The sequence below is a fragment of the Trypanosoma grayi genome (genome assembly GCF_000691245.1).
Source record: "Trypanosoma grayi strain ANR4 Tgr_308_V1, whole genome shotgun sequence".
NCBI lineage: Eukaryota > Euglenozoa > Kinetoplastea > Trypanosomatida > Trypanosomatidae > Trypanosoma > Trypanosoma grayi.
The window spans coordinates 1-18,638 of record NW_008825927.1 but is presented as its reverse complement, the minus strand read 5'-3'; the positions used below and the strand labels follow the sequence as shown (position 1 = coordinate 18,638).

Sequence of the window (18,638 nt, the reverse complement as noted above, 5' to 3'; positions counted from 1 at the left end):
AAAAAAAAAAAAAAACCGATGCCTAACTTTTTACAGGCTGCACAGCACCAAAGAGAATTAATAGTATTATTTACATATGTTTATCCAGTTTTAGGGAGTGGGGGATCTAATCACGACGCACAGGGAACAGCGGCAGAATCGAGTGCCCAATGTTGTCCTCGAGGATCTCCGAAAATGCGATGTAGATCGCAGATGTGCCGCACACAATACCCTCGTAGCCAGCGATTTTCGTAATTGTACTGTTTTCGGTGAAGTCACCAAGGGCGAGGAGTAAAAACAAGAGCGTCAGAGAGCTGAAGAGAAACTGCATCAGGCGATGCGACGTGAAGAAAGTAACCGTCGCCATGCATGCAGTGTAGAGGCCCCACAAAAACAGGTACAGTCCAAGGAATGTCTTTTCAGAAGGCTGAATGTGGAGGTGATTCTCCTGGGGCAACATCCACACAGCCACGAGGGAGAGCCAGAAGGCACCGTAGCTCATGAAAGCCACGGCAGGAAACGATTTGCCCCTGAAGTACTCCAAGAGGCCAACGAGCAGTTGAAGGCCACCTCCCAACGCAAGACCCATGGCTGGAACCACAGAGCCAAGCCCATATATACCTGCGTTGTGTACATTGAGCAGGATGGTTGTCATACCGAAGCCAATAAGACCCAATGGACCGGGGTTCACAGACTTCTTGGCCTGAGTGTGCTTGTCGACGAGCGCGATTTCATTGTTATCAAGGATGCGCTGCAGGATTGCCTGCAGCGCAGCAGACTTGTTAGTGTCATCTGTCACCTCATTTAAGATCACCTGGGTCTGCATTCTGATTTCTTCTTCGCTCATATCAGGTAAATGCATCTTAACTCCGTCAAAATGGATTTCTGGCTTTTTGTAGAGTTAACACTCGTGCGTGTGGCTGGCCTTGTATGACTTGACCCTAAAAACACGGGGGAGGGGTGAAGGGCAAAAAAGAAAGACGCATAAAAAGCGGGAGTGGTAAAGATGGCGAAAAAAGTATTCATGTGTACCTCTTTGCAACAAGCACACACACACACACACACACACGCAGACGAAGTCAGTATACCACCAGGGGGCTAAAAGTAATATGCGGATTGTCACACAGTTCATACACTGCTGGTGACGCTTTGGTGGCAGAGAGAGTGGGTAATGCCGAGACCTAGAAATGTAAAAAGAGAAAAAAAAATCAGTTGGTATTCTATTCCTTTGCTTCAGTATCATATCATTGGTCTATTCATCCCAAACGACACGTCTGTCCTCCATTCGTAGCGCAACAGCTCAGATCTATGCCGTTCCTTGACTTATTCATTTTTCGTTGTTGCTTTTTAATACTTACACACCCGCAAAGCAGTTGCAAATAATGCCTCGTAATGCCCTTTGTCTTTTGTTGTTGTTTTTTTGTTTTTGATGGGTTGACCTCATTGCCGTCTGAAACAGTAACTCAAAACGATCAGGAGATTTGTTGTTTTTATTGCCTCATAAATCACTACTTGTGATGGGCGCAGTTGTTTTGATCACTTATCACCCCCTCGTCAGTCGCTGTGCTGACGATTGGGAAATGACAAAGGAAGAATTGTTCTGTCGTAACTCCCATTCATCGTTAGCGCCAGACCGCAGTACAGCGCTGACATACCACATATGAGACCCTCGTAGCCGGCGATCTTCATAATGGTCTCACTATCCGACCAGAACGAGATGGCCTGAATCGTGAAGTTTGTGGCTGCGGTGAAGAGGACAAACATAATCGCCAACGGCTGGCGGAAGGCCGAGGCAAACATGAAGAATGTAAATACGGCCCACATAAAGAAGAATATACCCATAAAACCTCGCTCTGCCTCCTCCAGATACTCAGTGGGCGTTTCAAGCGTGCGCCGCGGCAAAAGCCAAACACATGCAGTCGCAAGCCAGAAGGCGCCAAAGGTTGTCGTGATGGTGCAGTTAAACGCGTTTCCGCGGATGAACTCCATGATGCCAACCAGAATCTGTGTGCTGCCGCCGTAGCACACCACCATACCCGCCGTGGTAGTGTTCATCTGGAATATCCGTGCATTGGTTAGATTGAACAGGATTGTGGTCATGCCGAACGCGATCAATCCGAGTGGCCCGGGATCAGCGAGTTTCGTCTGGAAGTTCTCCGCTGCCCCTGAGGCAATGCTGAGAGTGCATTGGCTCGGCGACTCGTCGAGCGGCTTGTTTTCCATTTGAACAGACGTCATAGCGTTTTTGGTCTGTTCGACCCTCTCTGTGGAATGGGCATCTACTCCTGCCATCGCCGGCTCTCGCGTAAATCTGTGCGTGCTACGGTGCGGTCTGTCGAGAGGGACAACAACACGGGATTTGAGTGGCAAGAAGCGCAAAGTCGAAGCAAAAAAAAAAATATTGGCAGATGCGAAGACAGTGAAAAATATAAACAAACAAACGAAAACAATTAAACCATATACGCAAAAGTCTTCCCAAGCGCAAAGCATTGAGTAACCCTGAATCGAGTACCGAGGAACGCCGATCAAAATACCTCTCAATAGAGAGCACAGCTCTCTTTAATTTCTTCTCACAATTCACCAGGCATCACCAAGAAAACTAAGGTGCGTTATGTGGCGCACTACTCCATCCTTACTTGAACATCTCTTTCAGAAAGGCACGGGAAAGGAAAACAAACCCCGCTGAAGCGCAAAAGCTGTTACAAATTCCACCTGTATGTTTCTTCCGTACATTACACTTCAGTTATGCCAACGGTCAATACAGAACTCGCGCGACGGGCGTCCATCAGCAACTGCGCACGATTCGCCTCATGCGCCTCTCAGAAACCGTGCGGGTACATGGCGAGGATACTCCTTCCACCAGTCAGCATGAACACAATGGCAATGCACCACGACACAAGTGTGTCCCCAATCGCGCGCCGTGGTCCCAGGACGAGGCTGAATATCCGAGTGAAGATAAAGCCTGCGGCGCTAGCGGCCCAAATGGTCACTACCGCGGTGGTACACTCCGACACAGGAAATGCCAGCTCCGTGCCAAACTCGAACAGCAGCGGAAGCATCACATTTCATGGCACGCTATACTATGTCAACCGAACCGACAAAAAAAAACCCAAGTAGTACGCCCAAATCACCTCGTCCCAATGTCTTTTGACTCACTCTAGGCAGTGGGGTAATGTAAATGAGCATAACCGACACATCCAGCATGAGTAACAACACACAGCCAACCCAAGCGCACTTGTAATTGTGCCGGCGACCAGCAATCAGTGGAGCCGGCACAGCTGGCGTAAGCTCACCAACCGGGAGGCTCACAAAGCCTACCCAAACAGCTATGCTCTCAGAGACACCCAGTGGGAACACAACCCGTGAAACCACCGTTGTAAATGACCAAACAACACCCAGTTGTAGCAAACCTTACACCTTCATGAGTGAGAAGCTGGTATTCTGTCGCACCACAAGGAACTATTCACGGAAAATATGAGAAACATTGCTCGAGGGGTGTTTCCGCTCCGTCCCAGATTCGTCTCGAAACAGCAATATGATCTTATCAAGGTCCTCCTGTCATTCGTTGTTGTGGTAATAAATACTCCCGCTACTCCTAGACTCCGCCGCAGCAGGAGCAGCCACGGACGTCAGCGACGAACGAAGGGTGCACGTTCTCCTTCATCTTAATACCACACGTCGAGTCTTCTTTATTATCATCATCAATAACAAGAAATGCAGCAAATTTCTGTCTTCCCATCACTCCCAGGTGGAGGAAAATAAAGCCGTATTTCCACAAAGGCAGCTGCAGGCCCATGTTCCCTCGCGCCTCGAGCAAAACAGTTTGATGATGAAATAGCTTAAGCTGTTGCGCCAGCTTTTGTTTTCTCAGTTGCGTCCGTAGAGAAAGGTGTAAAATCGGCGTCCGTCACAGATACCGCTGAACAAGTAGGGGCGTTCAGTATCCTGCCACGCTCTCGCCGATGCTGCTGCTGCTGCAGTGCCCGTTTTCGCTGCAAATTTATCACATTGGCTTTGCGTCGGACGCGAAGGTGAGTGGGAAACGATGAACACCTGCGCAAGAGAGTTAATGCAATGTAAAACCAAACAGCAACGGGGGTCGTGGAAGCAAAGTAAAGCAGAAAAGGCCTCACCGTCGCGCCTATGGCGTTCAATACAATGACAAGGATAAGAAACCGCTTCAGCCCGATGCATTCGAATGCCTTGCAGCTCACCACGGCTGCAATTGCGTCCACTATGAGTGTGGGCCGACAAGAGACAGTTGACCTCCGTCGTAGATGTATGGAAGAGCAACCTGATATAACCTGGCCCTGGGATGAACATCACTACCCTCTGCATGAAAGTCCTTGCAGCCATGCAAAGAGTAGGAGAGAACAAGGATGGAACGACATGGGTCACTGTCATCGGCATTGTGAGCAACTCGATGGGTCTAGACCGGCGGGACTCACCGTGCACAGCATCAGAGCGTCGCTCTTCGCACCGCGGAGCCACACCCCGGAAAAAGATGAATCGTGTGTGCTCGCCAGTCTCATCGGTGCCATGCGCAGCAGCCCACCCCATGGAAGAGCGACTCCGCAATGAAAGACGCCGCGCCTCTTGAGGCCCCTCCTTCTATTGCCACCAGCGCCGCACCGCCATCGACGGCAGCTACCCCCGCCGTGGTATTGGTGTGTCTCACAGCCGCTACATCGTCATCGCCAACAGCATTCCCATTTCCACGCCTGGAAGTAACGGGAACGAAAGGGCGGCGTGCCGAATACGCCCCCTCTTGCGCGGATACCGGGTGAAGGAGGACAGCCACGCATCGAGAATAAAAACGGGGAGAAGCCGACCCAGTGGCACGGCGTCCTCCTCCACACCCACACAAAGAGACCCCATCCTTGAATGTGCAAAGTTCTGGCTGCGTGCTCTTGTGTCTGTGCGTGTGACGGGTTGTTGTACCCGCGTCCCTTGCCCCTCCACCCACCGTGGGAAGAACGTAAAACAAAAAAAAAAACACAAAGCGCAACGCGGAGCAAACGAGAGAGCCACATTTCTTGAGACATATCGCATCAGAAGAGGGAGGTGATGGTCCGGTGAGTGAGAAGCCCGGCATGTGCTATGCTGGAGAAACCACAAGAAGAAAGGCCATTTGCACATCACACCGCAGAAAAAGGCGAATAATATAGACAACCACAGCGAAACCGGCACGCAGCTGTAGAGGAGGAGAAAATACCAAACACATCGCCACCGACACCCTTCCTCTCAAACACACCGAAATACAGAAATATGTACGCCCACGCTTGAAGCGGACGGAAACGCATATCTTTGCAAGACTCTACTCTTGTGCTTCTCACCACCCTCCTTTCCGCTTCGTTTTTTTTTTTTCATCTTTCCATCTCTCTCTCTCTTCTCTCCCTCCTTTTTTTTTTTTATCGGGGGGTTTCACTTGTTCTGACACGGGTCAGCTCAGTGTGATCGGGCCTTTCTCCTCCCGCCCAATCATAAGCTCCACTTTTTTTTTCACACGTCTCACGACTTTCTTTTGTATTTGCAATCGTCTAAACACACATTAAGATATCTCAAGACAAATCCACCCATATTGGGGAAGAACACGGACAGGAATATGGGGGAGGCAGGGAAGGGAGTGGTCATCATGACAATCATCGTTGATTCATTCACCTGTCATGCACGCCATTACTTCAAAATAAACAGAAAGAAATGAAAACAAAGGAGCAGGCATCACGTTTGTATGAATAACGACGGTTCTATGAGTGGGGTGGTAACCGTTTTTTTTTTCGTTTTTGGCTTATATATTCGTATATAAGCTGGTGCCCACCTTCAGACTACACATCTCCCTCAGTCACTCTGTTTACTTTTTTGCCGACAGACACTTCCCAGCGATTTTCTACATAAGACCACAGAGACATTTGGAGTACTCCTTTTCTTTATGACTACTGTTGTTGTTAATGTTGCTATTTTTGGATTTTGCAGTTGACGTTTTCCCGCTATTCCCAGCGACCTGAGAAGTGTTCCTAGGCGGTTTTCGAGTCGCTCGCGCCTCCGCAGCGGCAAGTATCCGTTGGTTCTTTTCTAGCTCTTGCACCCGCTCCGACTCGGCCTCTTCAATACTGCGGTACCCGCACTCGACAAGGACTGTTCCGTAAAGATAATCGCGCATCATTTTTACCTTTGCGGGATTAGTGAGAATGAATGGTACGTCATACTCAGCCTTGCCTAGTTTCTTCTCGTAGTAATGACGCTCCGCCTCCGTAAGAAAGAGCTTGCGATCAACAGTTCCTCTAGGCTTCTTGCAAGCTGACTCTCGTACTTGCTCATCACCATTGTTAATCGGATCCGTGTCAGAGCCGATGCTACCGGTTTCAGGAAGGAAAATTTCTTCCGGCATTTCTATACCTAGTGTGTCGCAGCACGCCGCAACAAACTGCAGGTGCTGCTCCCGATCTCGCTTGATAAGTGCCTGAACATGCGGCGACTCCAGCACCTGCCATGCAACGTCGTGCTGCACGGTGTTGAAAACACCAGTTGAGGAAGCACCGCATGCATTGGGCGGTTGGAGTGCCGGATGTAGAAGTGCCTCCTCCGCTGTCAAGCGTGTATCGGGGTTAACATCGAGCAGCCGGCTCAGCAGGTGCCGCAGGCTTGAGGAGGAAATGGAGGCAGGCGTGCCTGCCACTGACGTTACTGCCATCCCTGACGCCGACCGCACGCCCATCTCCATCTCATTCTCCCACGGCTCGGGGACGTGGCCCACATCGATGGGGTTATGCTGCGCAGCAATCGCACGGTACAGCTGATACTTATTGCGCCTGTCAAAGCCGCTGCCCCATAACGGCTTCCCTACCAGCAAGTAATAGAGAATCACACCACAGCTCCACATGTCGTTCTGTAGGGCATTTACCGTTACGACTTTCTTCGTGTCTGTTACATCACCTGCGCAGTAAAAATATCTACAAAGCTCGGGAGACATGTACATTGGGGTTCCCTGGTCATTGTACTCCTCTGAGAGGCCACCGAGATCGCCGATCTTTAGCACACCGTCCGCAAAAAGAAGAATGTTCTGCAGTTTCAGATCGTTGTGCGCGAGACCCTGACGGTGCAGGTAGGCAACACCGTTGAAAAGTTGGTACATGATCCCTCTCACCAGTGAGGCAGAGAAGAGGGAGGCTGTTCCGTCAGCGACTAAGCCGTTTTTCAACATGAAGTCACTCTCGCCCAAGCTCATGTAACTCACACCAGAGGCATCGGCATACAGCTCAGATGAGGGGCTTGCATCACGACAAAGACTCTCTCCTTGACCGAGATGGAGAGATAAATATGGCGCGTTTCTCGTCTGCCGTTGTCGATATAGGAGCTTTTGTCGCACACGCTCCCGCACCAAGTTTTCCAAGTTGCAAATAGCAATGGGGAGAACAATATAGTCCCTTCCATGGCGCGTAAAAATGTCACTGCTGCGGATGATGTTGGGGCAGTGAAAACGCTGCAGGTTGCGCGCCTCATTATCAAGCAGACGGCGCATCTTGGCATCATGTCGCTGTTTGAAATCCAGCAACGGCGCTCTTGCGAGAACTGGAGGGGTATTGATGCCAGGGGATTTCACAGAGCCCCTAGTCGATGCTGCTATTGCTGCTGCGATGTCTGCCGGTTCAGCAGCACTCGCACGACGGTATTTAAAACTCTTGATAGCAACTCGCTCAAAACGCGGTGGAATCATATGGCTAGCGGAAGTATCGATGGCATCACGCACAACACCGAAGACGCCTTCACCGAGGAGAGGACCTAGAATATAGTAACTGACCCGTTTCAAGTGTTTCTGTCGGTAGTGCCGACCTGCACCAAGCAGTGTCACCGGCACCGGGCTGGGGGTTCTGATGCTGGCAGCCGTCTCACCGGACTCACGGTGGAGGTGTGTTGGCGACGCATTAAGCAAATGCTGCATTTTCGCAACAAGGGAAGACGGCAGGTCATTTGGCGAGGGACCCCTAGAGCTATCCGTTTCACGTACATCCACAATGCCATAGGCCGGCCTCTGAGACGTTAGACTGAGGCTCACGTCGGGGAGAAAAAGCTCACTTCTATTGCTAGAGAGGTCATCCCCCTGTTCTTCGCTGGAGACAGTGCTACTACTGCTATCTGTGCTTTCCAACGGCGCAGGACGCGGAAGTGGAAACGGAACGGACGTGCGGTCGACATCGTCGTCCATCGCTGGCGGCGGGATAGCCAAACGTTTGCCACGATGAAAGATTGGGGAGCCAGAAAAAGGCTCCGCCTCCATCTGGTCCGTATTTTTCTTTTCACCAATGATGCTTGGAGATTTGAAGGAAATCGTGGAAGCGTACTGCCTTCTAGGCGTTTCAGTTTTCTCAGATCTCCCTGTCAGCAGCATCCCGTCTCTTGCTTCGTCAGCGGCAGGCCTTCCCGAGGGCACTGAGCGAGCACTCTTGGGGGTTGTTGTCCCCCGCTTTTGCGGCTGTGGCTCCTCCTCGTCCAAAGGCGTGGAATAGTGATTGTTTTTACCGGTATCCATAGAGGGCGGTACATCCGCAGCGATGTTCGCGGGATTCCGTTTTATCACTATCATTTTCTTTACGAGTACCCGAGGTATTTTTTCCTTGGCCTCGTCATGATTTGTCCCGTAACCTGGTTTATAGTTGTTGGGTATTGGTTGTTCTGCTTCTAGTGCAGTTGCAGGAGCCACTTTCTGCTCTCCCGCCACACCAGTCGCCCCACTTGTATCAACGTAGTTCAGTGGCTCTGTAGTACGCAAAGACCACAAAGTGGATGGCCGGCCATCGCCGCTGCTGCCGCGTGCCGATTCCATGGAGAATGAGAAAAGGAATCAGGTAAACTATTGCAGTGCACGTCCAGATATGGACTTTCTCTCACGCCAGGAACGTGGAGATTGGCACACCTTATGGTGTCTGTGTATCTATGCATAAGTGAAAGGAAAGTACGGAAGCAAGGAAGAAGCGCAAACGAGTCAACTAAAGAGCGCAAGTACCCACAGACTTAGACAGACAGACACGCAAACTCAGAAACAGACAATGCCCTGCCATGCAATGCAGAACAGCATTTGCCTGGTGGGAAACAGCCTGTGGAATAAAACAAAAAAAGGAAACAACCTCACATCATGACAGAATCACCCGGTTGCACTCCCGCACAAGCTCCTTTATCGAGACACGCCCGCGCTGCTGGATGAAAAGGGCCAACTTTGCATAATGTGCCTCGGCCACCAGTATGAACTTTCCCCGGTCGTCGAAAACCCCATTGATGTCTCCTCCCTCCAGTAGCTTCTCAAGCATCTGCACCAGGATCTCAACCGTGACACCGTGCTCACGGGCCACGTCACTCAACACCAAAATATTCCGTGCGCCCCCATCGTCTTCGGCGGTCGTACTATTTGTGGAAGCCGTCTGTTCATCCAATTGTTGTTGTTGTTTCTCTTGACGTGCGTTCACTTCCTGTGCCCTCCTTGTCAGGAATGCACGCAGCGCCTCGCGCCGCTTCCGCTCTTCGTCGCCCAGTTCACCGCGCTCCTCCACCCCAATGGCGCCGACCCACTTAGCGTACTCCTCGTCATCCTCTCGCTTCTTCTCATCGCGCAACTCCTGCAGCGCCACCTCTTCCGCGATGCGACGCTTTTCCTCCTCGCGTTCACGGTCCTCCTGCAGCTCCCGCTCCGCCTCCTGGCGTGCGCGACGGCCAGTTGCCTGTGCCTCCTGCGCCTGGCGCCGCTCCTCGCGCTCCTTCTCCTTCTCCAGCTTCTTCTGCTGCAGCCGTGTCAGCCGTTGGCGCGGAGCATCGGCGTCGTCGTGCTCATCGTTGCCGTCGGCCCGCTCCTCCCTACGTTGCGTGCGGCGGTGGCGATGACGCAACGTTGCGCCGCTCCGCCGAGCGCCGTGCGGCCCCGCCTCACCGTCGTAATCGTCGACGTCGTCGACACTGTCGTCTGCGTCACTTCCGCTCTCCTTCAGTGCTTCTGGTGCCGCCCGCGTGGCCGTGGAGGGCGGCACACGGGGAGCGAGAGGTGCAGCCGCACCCTTACGACGGAGGACGACAGCAGCGAACAGCAGCAGCAGCAGCACGAGTGCCGCGGCCCCCATCGCAATGGCCAACATATTCCTCTCCTTTGCTCCTTCACGACAATTTGCACGCGAAGAATACGGCAAAAAAAAAAGACACAACAGTTGTGGGCACAGGACGGAACAACGATAACCACACACATTGATTTATGTGTGCACACGCCCTAAAAGAAAGAGGCTATATCACCCTCCCCTTTCTTTTCTGATCCTTGCATGGAGGGACTTCTTCACCGGCTTCATCACACCACACCTGTATCACGTTCCCTTTGTACTGTTCTCGTACGAGAGTGGGTTCCACGACTGGTTGCGCTGCCACGATGCCTCGGGCGCCGCCGTCGGATTCTCGCGCGCGTGCGGCCGGCGAAATGTGCGGCGCGCGCTGCCACCAGAGTAGAATGCCTTTTGCTGCAGCGCTGCCCGCACCCGCTCACGGCGGCCGTGCGTCCAAAGCGACGGCTGGACTAGCAAAGCGGCGGCAAGACTCACCTCCGGTAAGTACTCAAATCGATGAGTCCCGATCGCACGCATCAGAGCACTGGTGACAGCAGCATTCGGCAGGACCATCGTCGGATCTGGGTAGTTCATCCCTAGCAGCACATCTGTGAGGCCACAGTAGTGCATCTCTGCGTGCGTCTCGAGATGGTCCAGCGAGACGCTCGTCCGCTGCGCCACGCGCGCGGCGATGTTGAGCGCGCCACCGTTGAAGCTGGAGCCGCAGACAAGGCCACCGGCGTGGGACTTACGCAGTACCCAGGGTGGAAGCGTGGGGCGCACCATCGCCTCCAGCAGGGACCGCAACTGCAGCAACTCGTCCCGCAGCACAGGGTTCGGGCTGCACCGCTCACCTTGGCTGCCGTGTGAAGCGGCGCGACGCTGCACCGTTGTGAGAAGCAGTCGGTGCGCCAGCGTCGCGTCGATCGGCAAGGCGTGTGTGAGCACACCACTGCCTTCGCACTGCTGCTGTGAAACGACACAGGTGCCGTCGTCGTCCACCTCCTCTGCCTCGGTGGTGTCGGTACCGAGGACACAGAGGCCCCTGTGGGTGTCCTCCGCGAGCACAAGCATACGCTGCGGCGCAACGCACTTGCTGGCGGCAGCATGCGCGAGGAAAGCCAGCTGCTCCATCTGCTGCTGCGGCGGCACCACACAGTGCTCTGCTCCCGCCTCGGAGGAGTCATGTGCATCTACGCGCCGCCGTCGCTCCTCACGCCGGCGGACGGCACGTTGCATCAACACGCGTAGGCTGTCATTGTCGTCGCTCACACCCGTGGCTCGTTCTGCGAGTTCCTGCTTCTTCTTAGATGCGCTCGACGCATCTCCAGCATCACACAACACGCCGTGATTGGCAAACGGCATCTCCACGTGAAACGTCTTGCCCAGCACGCGGACGTCCACTTTAAACTCGCGCGTCAACTCCCCCGCCAACGCCACGGCGTCTGCCGCATCACACAGCGGCCATGTGATGAGCGCCGCCCGCTCGCTGAGGCCCTCGTAGTGATCGCGGCGCAAGGCCCCGTGCAGCAGACGCATCTTGTTGCGTATGTCCGTGCGCGTCTGCTCGCTCAGCACGAAAGGCGACGCAGTGGCGGAGGAAAGAGGGGAAGAGGCTGTGGCGGAATGCAGGTGGAGCGGCACCTGCGTCTGGTACATAACGTCACACACTGCGTTGTGCACCGCGTCGACGCGGCCAACCGTCAGCGACGCCACGCCGCCTGTCCCAATGTCGATGGCGGCCCGCACGGGCATCGGGTTGATGTGGATGTTTTGCAGCACGCCAAAGGCGGCGCCATCAGCGCCGGCAGCAGCTGCCGCAGCGGCTTTTCCTCCCACGCCACCGAGCGCCTTCTGCATCCCCCCTTTCTCTCTCTGCTGAGCAGTGAGTGAAGTAAGGAGGCGTAACACACACATTCACGCACACAAAATGAGGAGGAAAGACGCAAGGCGACATCAGCAAAGACCAACCCCAGAAGTAACAACGCAGCCGCGAGTAGCTGCCACTGCGAGCAGTAGCCCTAACCCATTCCCCTCTTCGTGAATGCAAAAAAAAAAGAAAGAAAAACACAAAGCACAAAGGGATCAAATGAGGGTCTTGGGTCACATCAAAAAACGCTGCATGGTGGCATCCACACAAGGGAGAGTAGGAGGAGGGAAGATCACGTACATTCCAACGTGTTCTTCTCCGCCACACTCACATCTCTCTCTCTCTCTCTCTCTCTCTCTCTTTTTGTTTTTGTTCCCACTCACTTTCCTGTACATTTGTCACAGTAAACAAGACGCCCCTCCTTCACCGTGTGAAAGCAAAGCCGCCGCCGACGAAATGCCTCTGTTGTGCGCCGTACTGCAGCGGATAGTTCGGTGCCGGTGCGCCGGTGGAGAGCGCCTCCACGAGACGCGCCTCCTGCCGCATTTTCTCACGGCGCTTCTGTGCCCGCGTATACCACAGAAACGGCCGCTGCCCACCGCCCGCCCGTGGCCCCCAGGCCTCCTGCTGGCCGCTGCTACCACTACCATCCCTGCCAAGCAGCTGCTCCTGCTGACGTGCAGATGCCGCCGCAAGGGCGATGTTTGCAACCGTAGATGATCCGCCCCACGTTGCGCGGAACGCCGCCTGCTCTCGACGTAGCAAGTCGTTCTTGTGCTTCGCTTCAAAATAGCGCCGCTTCACATCGCCGAGCTCAAGGGAGAGCTGCTTCACCTCTTCTGCGACAACGTCCGCGTGCTGTTCAACCTCCCGCAGCTCGGTGTCCATGCCATTGATCTGCTCGCACCGGCGTGAAAGGTTCTCGTTGTAGAGACTCAGCTCTTCCGCCACTTCCGGCCCTGGCAGGCACGCGAGTTTTCGCCGAATGGCGTCATACTCCGCGGTACGGGAGGCAAGCTGCTTTGTCTTCTCGACGAGTGTGTCGTGCTTCTGCAAGATCTGTCGCTCCAATGTCTGCGTCTTGTAGATGCCGTCGAGCACCTCCGGTGCATTGCCCTCGAGGCGGCGCCAACGGTGCACGTGCACCGGGCGCTGCAGCTCATCTACAAGCGCGCGACAGCGCTGCCGCTCCGTGAAGAGGTCACGCTCGATCGTCTGTTTGCGGCGATGCAACTTCTCCGTGTAACGGAGACGCACGAGTGCAATACGGCAACGTAACCGAAGCTCCGCAAGTTCGTTGCGCGTGGCGATGACAGTCTGCACGCGCCTGTCGTAGTCAATGGCACTCTTCTCGAGGCTACACTCCTGCAGGCGTATCTTGCTATAGAGCAGCCGAAGCTCGTCGTTGCGGCGGATCAGCTGCGCAGCCAGCACGTTACGTTCATTCACAAGTGCTGCGAACTTAGATTGATACTTGGACTTCTCCGCGTCGCACTCGGCGATAAGGTGCGCCAGCTGCTGTGCCTCACTCTCTAGGGCCTCGCGGCGGGATTTGGCGTTGAGGCCATCGTCCTTCAAGTGGCTCGCCCGCTGCTCCGCGTTGGCGATGTCGCGCTGCAGCTGCCGCCGCACCATGTGCAGTTTGCAGAGCGCCCCTTCCTTCGCAATGAGTTGCATCTTGAGCAGCTGTATATCCTCATCGTTCGTGTGATAGCGTTCCTTCAACGAGGCGCACTCCAGCTCGCTCTCCTTCAGCTGTTTCTCCGTGCGCGCGCAGTCAGCGGATACTCTGTCGAGCAGATCCTGCTGCGTCTTTAAACGCTTTTCATTTTCAGCGAGTTGCCCCTGTAGAGACCGTGCCCGATCGTTCTGCTTCCGTGTCTGCTCCAGTGTTTGGTGATACTGCAGCGCCACGTGCTGCCCGTGGTCGAGCACCTTCGTCTGTCCCTGCTCCAGCGAGAAGACGGTCTTGCGCAGCGTCTCATTCTCCCGCAGGAGCTGGTCGAGCTGCTGCGCCAAGTTGTGCCGCTTCCCCTCCTCCACCACCCGGTGACCCTCCATCGCAACACGCTCGTTTTCTGTGCGAGAGTTGTCCGTGATGAGTTGCGTCTTCTGCGGTATCGCCTGCTTGAGGCGCACCTCCTCCGCGTGAAGCGCCTCCTCTTCCACACCGAGTGCTTGCAGCCGCTCCTCAATGGCGTCGTGTAACTGCTCCGTCTGTGCAACGAGAGCGTTGCGTGTCTGCAGCTGTTTCCGCATCTCCGACTGCTGCGCTTCAGCGCTCTTGCGCACTTTGCGCAGGCCGGCGGCGAGCCGCGACACCTCTGCAAGCCGTTCCTTCAGCGTCATTTTGAGCTTGGGTATTTCCACCTTCACCTCCGCGTTCTGCGCCTCTACAACGGCGAGGCGGTCAGCCTCCGTCTTGAAACGGCGCTGCTGCTCCTCCAGCTGCTTCACCATCTGTGCGACAGTTTCGCGCTCTTCAACAGCAAGTGTCTTGAGCCGCGCCTCTTCGATGGAGAGCTTCTCCGTCGCGGCTTTACGCTCCTCCATATCCACCATGTGCTGGTCTGTCGTCGCGCGGCACTCCCGCACCTGCTGCTCGAGGCTCTCGCGCTCACGCTGAACCTCCGCGAGGTTGCGCAGCAGCGTCTGGTAACTCGACAAACCATTCTCCAGCTGCCGCCGCGCCGCCTCGTTGTCGCTCTGTACCTTTTGTAGGCTCTTCCGCATCACATCACGCGTGTCAAGGAGGCGCGCCACCTTCCCTTGCGCCACCACACGCTCATTCTCCAACTCCTTCTTCGCGACAATCAGTTCGCGCAGGTACGACTCCTGCCCCATCGTATTGCGTGTGCTCTTGTCGACCAGTGCGTCAAGCTCGGAGACCTGTTTGCGCAGAAGCTGAATGTGCTCGCGGCTTTCCTTCTCGTGTGAGTGGGCGCTGTCGGCTAGTGTCCACGCCCGCTCAATCTCCTTGCGCAATGCCGCTATGACCTCCTCGTCCTGCTGTGACAGCTTCAGTGCCGCCTCCACCTTTGTGCCGTGGCTGGCGAGGTCTTGCTGCAGTTCCTTGATCTTCTGTAACAGCCTCTTTTCGCCGTCGTTGCTCTTGCGCAGGAGGCGGTGGATCTTTTCGTACTCATCCTTGAACGGCTCCAAATGCGGTTCCATCGCGAGTTCCTTCAGCACCTCAACGTATTGGTGCTCGATGCTGTCGAGGGCAACTACGCTTAGCGGCAGCACATCAGGGGACTTGCGGCCCCCGCTCACGTCCTGCTTCCCCTCCTGCTGCATACCCTTGTGCTTACCCAATCTTCTTTCGCCTCTTTTTTTTTGGGGGGTATCCCTTGCCTCTCTTTTGACTTCTCTACTGCCGCTGCCTTCCGGTATGCGTCACTGTTCCTTCCTTTCTTCTTCTCTCGTTCTCTCTCTCTCTCTCTCTCCCTCACTGCGATGAGGCAGGGACTGCACACCACCAGGGTACTGATACTTGCGGCAGGGACAGAGTAAATGAGAAATGGGTAAGCAAGCGCACCATCAGAGACAGCAAGGAGAGTCAGGAAGGCACTCCCATCCCCCCCCCCCCCCCNCCCCCCCCCAGAAAAAAAGAAAAAAATCCAACAAGAGGAAAGTGGGATCAATAAGTTTGCGAGAAAATGGTTTCTTCTGCGTTTTTTTTTTACCGATTTTCACACACGCAGCCATGTTGTGATACAGCATACACAGAAAGGCATGTGATCATGCCCGTTTATGGCCGCCTCTCCTGATTGGCTGATCTACGCAGCTTTCAACGTCAAGGCCATGCAGCGAGTCGAAAAACGGAGTTGGTGGCTCACTACACACCACACCTCATACATCCCGCAAAGACGCCAAGCACTTCTACTTAATTTGTTTCGCTCAGATGCTGAACAACATTGCACCAAAGAGTTGCAACTGTCATGCACCTTTTCTCCACTTCACACTTATGCAACAAACGCAATCATCTTCCATCTGATCACCCAATATACACACAGCAGAAGAAAAAAATATTTGTCTTTCTCCTTTACCGTCCTAGTCCACATCTGACAGCCTCCGCTGCGGAGGGCACTGGGCCATTTGAGCCCCTTCTTCCTTGGTACTCCATGCCGCTTGCTCCCCGTTCCCGTTCCCGGCATGTTGGTCCACCCGATTGCTTCTACCACCGTCGTCGTTCGGCGCGAAGTTGCCTTCGTGTTTATCTTCGGACGACTTCGTGGCTTCGTGATGCTCATTGTCTCTCTCATCTTTATTATTCTCCGCGACGTCGTGCGGCTCGCCGGCCCTCCCATCCGCTTCCTCCTCTGTGTCGTTCTCCCCCGCCTCCGCTTCCGGGAAAATGGAGAGGCCAGACGTGTCCATGATTGCCACGCACACGAACACCAGCGCCGCCAGGAACAAAACGCCCAGCAGGATGTACACCGGAATGAGCGCGATGGCCAGCCGCAGGACGCTGCCGCCATCTGCGCGGCTTATGTCGTTCAGCCTTTTCGACACCATCGAGATGGACGCGAACGCGAGGACCAGGAGCAGCAGATCTCGCCACGATGATAAAAGGATGGTGCAGAACGTCACCGGCACCCCCCGTGCAGACAACACCACAACATTAAGGTACACCTTTTTGATGAGCATCAGCACGCCGAAGACAAAGAACGGAAGGCCCACAACCACGAAATAGTTCGTCGTAATCACGTCATCAGCGCGGCACGCGATGAGGGCGCTGAACGACACCAGGCAAACCATGCGTAGGAGACCCAGCACATACGAGGCCTTCGTAAAGCCCCACAAATCGGGCGCGCCGTACGCGGCAAGGCGTTCGCGGTTTTCCCGCGTCGGCATCGCCAAGAAGAAGAAAAGCAACAAACTCAGCGAGCTGCCAATGTACAGTGGCGTAAGCCAGACGCGCCACGAGTAGTAGTCGCTGCCACCACGCAACGCTGTATCGTCGTTGGCATCCTTAACGATAGGCACGAGGATGACAGCGATAACATAACAGAGCACATTCAGCGCGTAAAGCATACCCGTAAGGTTGCATGAACATAACGACACAACGATAATTAAAAGTATTCCAACACCCAAGACAATAGCCACAACAAAAATTGGCGCAAATACCTTCACGTAGTTCCAATACGCTCGGCTGTGGTCGTCCACCGTACTGGCGTCACGCGCTGGCAGATGGCCATCCACGTAGGCGGTGAGGAACGCAATAAAGATAATGCAGAGTGCAGCTGCCAGAAACGAAAACACGGCGAGGATGGCCACCCCCAAGGAAGCGCTAGTCTGCATGAAAAACGTATCAGCGACGGGGTTCTCAAGAGCCGCGGCACCATAGCGATCATACAACTTCCTCTTCTCTGGCGACGAGAGCACCTCGTATGCCTTCTGTATCTCCTTGAAGTGCGCCTCCCCTTCCGGACCCGCTTTGTCGGGGTGGAACTTCAGCGCGAGCTGGTGGTGACTATTTTTTATCTCCTCCGCTGTCGCGTTGGGGGAGACATTGAGAATGCGGTAGTAGTCCGACATGCAAGTAGTGCTGCGGGGGTTGTACTATTAATATTGCTTTTGCTGCTTCTCCAATTAACACCTTTTGAAAGGTCCTTGTGATGCGGCCCTTGGCACAAATAGGCTTCTCAGATCTACAGTGAGGAACGTGTAGAAAGAGAAGACAGGAGAGTGGGAATCAATACTGACGCACATAGCACCTCCGGTGCAGCACAGCAAACAGCACGTCAAGGGTGGTAATTGAGAGTCTGAAAAGTGTGCAGATGCCTGTTATTTACTTCTGTGTTATTCTATTTATAACTGTTGTTGTGCTTTCTTGTTCATTTTTCTTGTTTCATCAACTCCTAAATGAGAATGCAGCCGGTCTCCGTCACCACGACAAGACACATCATCAGCGATGGTCGGGCAACGCACACGAGACATAGAAAGGCTCCCAGGTGTACGTGGTGAAGCACACATTCACCTGCGAAGCCAGACGGACAAAACATAACATGAATAGGTTTCTGCTTTCAGACGTCCTTGTTCCCATTTTAGACTTTGTTTCACTGTTACGACCCCGGTGCTTCCCTTCCTTTTCGCACCTCATCCCCACTCATTACATCGTGTGGGAGTCACGTGCGGGCAGGAAAGGGTGGCGGCACCCAAAGACCGCTCCCCACACATGCGGACGTTCAGACAGCACCTATATGCACAGACACACACACACATGAATATATATATATATATATATACCACCTATATATATACCACCGCGCACACAGAGGCAATGTCGACGATGCAACATCAGCGGATTCTAGTTGTTTCCTCCGCATCTGTGCACGCAGGCAAGTAAGCAATTGAACAGGCAGTGTGCGGTGCACGGGTATCGTGCACTACAACCCGAAACTATAACAAATATAAGTAAAATAAACATATATCACACAAGAAAGCATAAACAATACACGGAGGAGATAGGAAAAAAAAAAAACGCCAAACCTATGAGTGGAGCACAACACGAAAGAGAAAGGCATTGAATGCAATAACATATCTTTCACCACGTAATATACATGGGCTGCAATGGTGCAGCCCTTCGCGATGAAGGAGAGATTGTGGTAGCGGAAGCAACGGGACCCTCTTGCTGGCACACTTCAGCGAAGCAGATGTAAAAGAGCAAGTGAAGCACCGGAAACATGTGTGTATATATATATATATATATA

The 18,638-nt window shown here is 54.0% G+C and overlaps 10 protein-coding genes across 10 annotated transcripts; all 10 read right to left on the bottom strand.

Annotated features, from left to right (window-relative positions):
- Positions 1 to 106: 106 nt before the first annotated feature.
- On the bottom strand, positions 107 to 841 carry DQ04_03081090 (GPR1/FUN34/yaaH family protein; the record flags this gene model as incomplete). Its single annotated transcript, XM_009312510.1, has 1 exon — positions 107 to 841. The coding sequence occupies one exon, from the start codon at positions 839 to 841 to the stop codon at positions 107 to 109; it is 735 nt and encodes a 244-aa protein (XP_009310785.1).
- A 692-nt stretch (positions 842 to 1,533) lies between these two features.
- Positions 1,534 to 2,217, bottom strand: DQ04_03081080 (putative GPR1/FUN34/yaaH family; the record flags this gene model as incomplete). The annotated part of the gene is made up of 1 exon (XM_009312509.1): positions 1,534 to 2,217. One exon carries the CDS (start codon positions 2,215 to 2,217, stop codon positions 1,534 to 1,536), a length of 684 nt encoding a protein of 227 aa, XP_009310784.1.
- A 581-nt stretch (positions 2,218 to 2,798) lies between these two features.
- Positions 2,799 to 3,038, bottom strand: DQ04_03081070 (hypothetical protein; the record flags this gene model as incomplete). Its single annotated transcript, XM_009312508.1, has 1 exon — positions 2,799 to 3,038. One exon carries the CDS (start codon positions 3,036 to 3,038, stop codon positions 2,799 to 2,801), a length of 240 nt encoding a protein of 79 aa, XP_009310783.1.
- An 808-nt stretch (positions 3,039 to 3,846) lies between these two features.
- DQ04_03081060 (hypothetical protein) lies at positions 3,847 to 4,539 on the bottom strand (the record flags this gene model as incomplete). Its single annotated transcript, XM_009312507.1, has 1 exon — positions 3,847 to 4,539. The coding sequence occupies one exon, from the start codon at positions 4,537 to 4,539 to the stop codon at positions 3,847 to 3,849; it is 693 nt and encodes a 230-aa protein (XP_009310782.1).
- A 123-nt stretch (positions 4,540 to 4,662) lies between these two features.
- On the bottom strand, positions 4,663 to 5,031 carry DQ04_03081050 (hypothetical protein; the record flags this gene model as incomplete). The annotated part of the gene is made up of 1 exon (XM_009312506.1): positions 4,663 to 5,031. The coding sequence occupies one exon, from the start codon at positions 5,029 to 5,031 to the stop codon at positions 4,663 to 4,665; it is 369 nt and encodes a 122-aa protein (XP_009310781.1).
- An 835-nt stretch (positions 5,032 to 5,866) lies between these two features.
- Positions 5,867 to 8,800, bottom strand: DQ04_03081040 (putative protein kinase; the record flags this gene model as incomplete). The annotated part of the gene is made up of 1 exon (XM_009312505.1): positions 5,867 to 8,800. One exon carries the CDS (start codon positions 8,798 to 8,800, stop codon positions 5,867 to 5,869), a length of 2,934 nt encoding a protein of 977 aa, XP_009310780.1.
- Positions 8,801 to 9,107: 307 nt separating this feature from the next.
- On the bottom strand, positions 9,108 to 10,097 carry DQ04_03081030 (hypothetical protein; the record flags this gene model as incomplete). The annotated part of the gene is made up of 1 exon (XM_009312504.1): positions 9,108 to 10,097. The coding sequence occupies one exon, from the start codon at positions 10,095 to 10,097 to the stop codon at positions 9,108 to 9,110; it is 990 nt and encodes a 329-aa protein (XP_009310779.1).
- Positions 10,098 to 10,316: 219 nt separating this feature from the next.
- DQ04_03081020 (hypothetical protein) lies at positions 10,317 to 11,912 on the bottom strand (the record flags this gene model as incomplete). The annotated part of the gene is made up of 1 exon (XM_009312503.1): positions 10,317 to 11,912. The coding sequence occupies one exon, from the start codon at positions 11,910 to 11,912 to the stop codon at positions 10,317 to 10,319; it is 1,596 nt and encodes a 531-aa protein (XP_009310778.1).
- A 433-nt stretch (positions 11,913 to 12,345) lies between these two features.
- DQ04_03081010 (Trypanosoma vivax) lies at positions 12,346 to 15,219 on the bottom strand (the record flags this gene model as incomplete). Its single annotated transcript, XM_009312502.1, has 1 exon — positions 12,346 to 15,219. The coding sequence occupies one exon, from the start codon at positions 15,217 to 15,219 to the stop codon at positions 12,346 to 12,348; it is 2,874 nt and encodes a 957-aa protein (XP_009310777.1).
- A 756-nt stretch (positions 15,220 to 15,975) lies between these two features.
- On the bottom strand, positions 15,976 to 17,463 carry DQ04_03081000 (putative DnaJ chaperone protein; the record flags this gene model as incomplete). Its single annotated transcript, XM_009312501.1, has 1 exon — positions 15,976 to 17,463. The coding sequence occupies one exon, from the start codon at positions 17,461 to 17,463 to the stop codon at positions 15,976 to 15,978; it is 1,488 nt and encodes a 495-aa protein (XP_009310776.1).
- Positions 17,464 to 18,638: the final 1,175 nt, after the last annotated feature.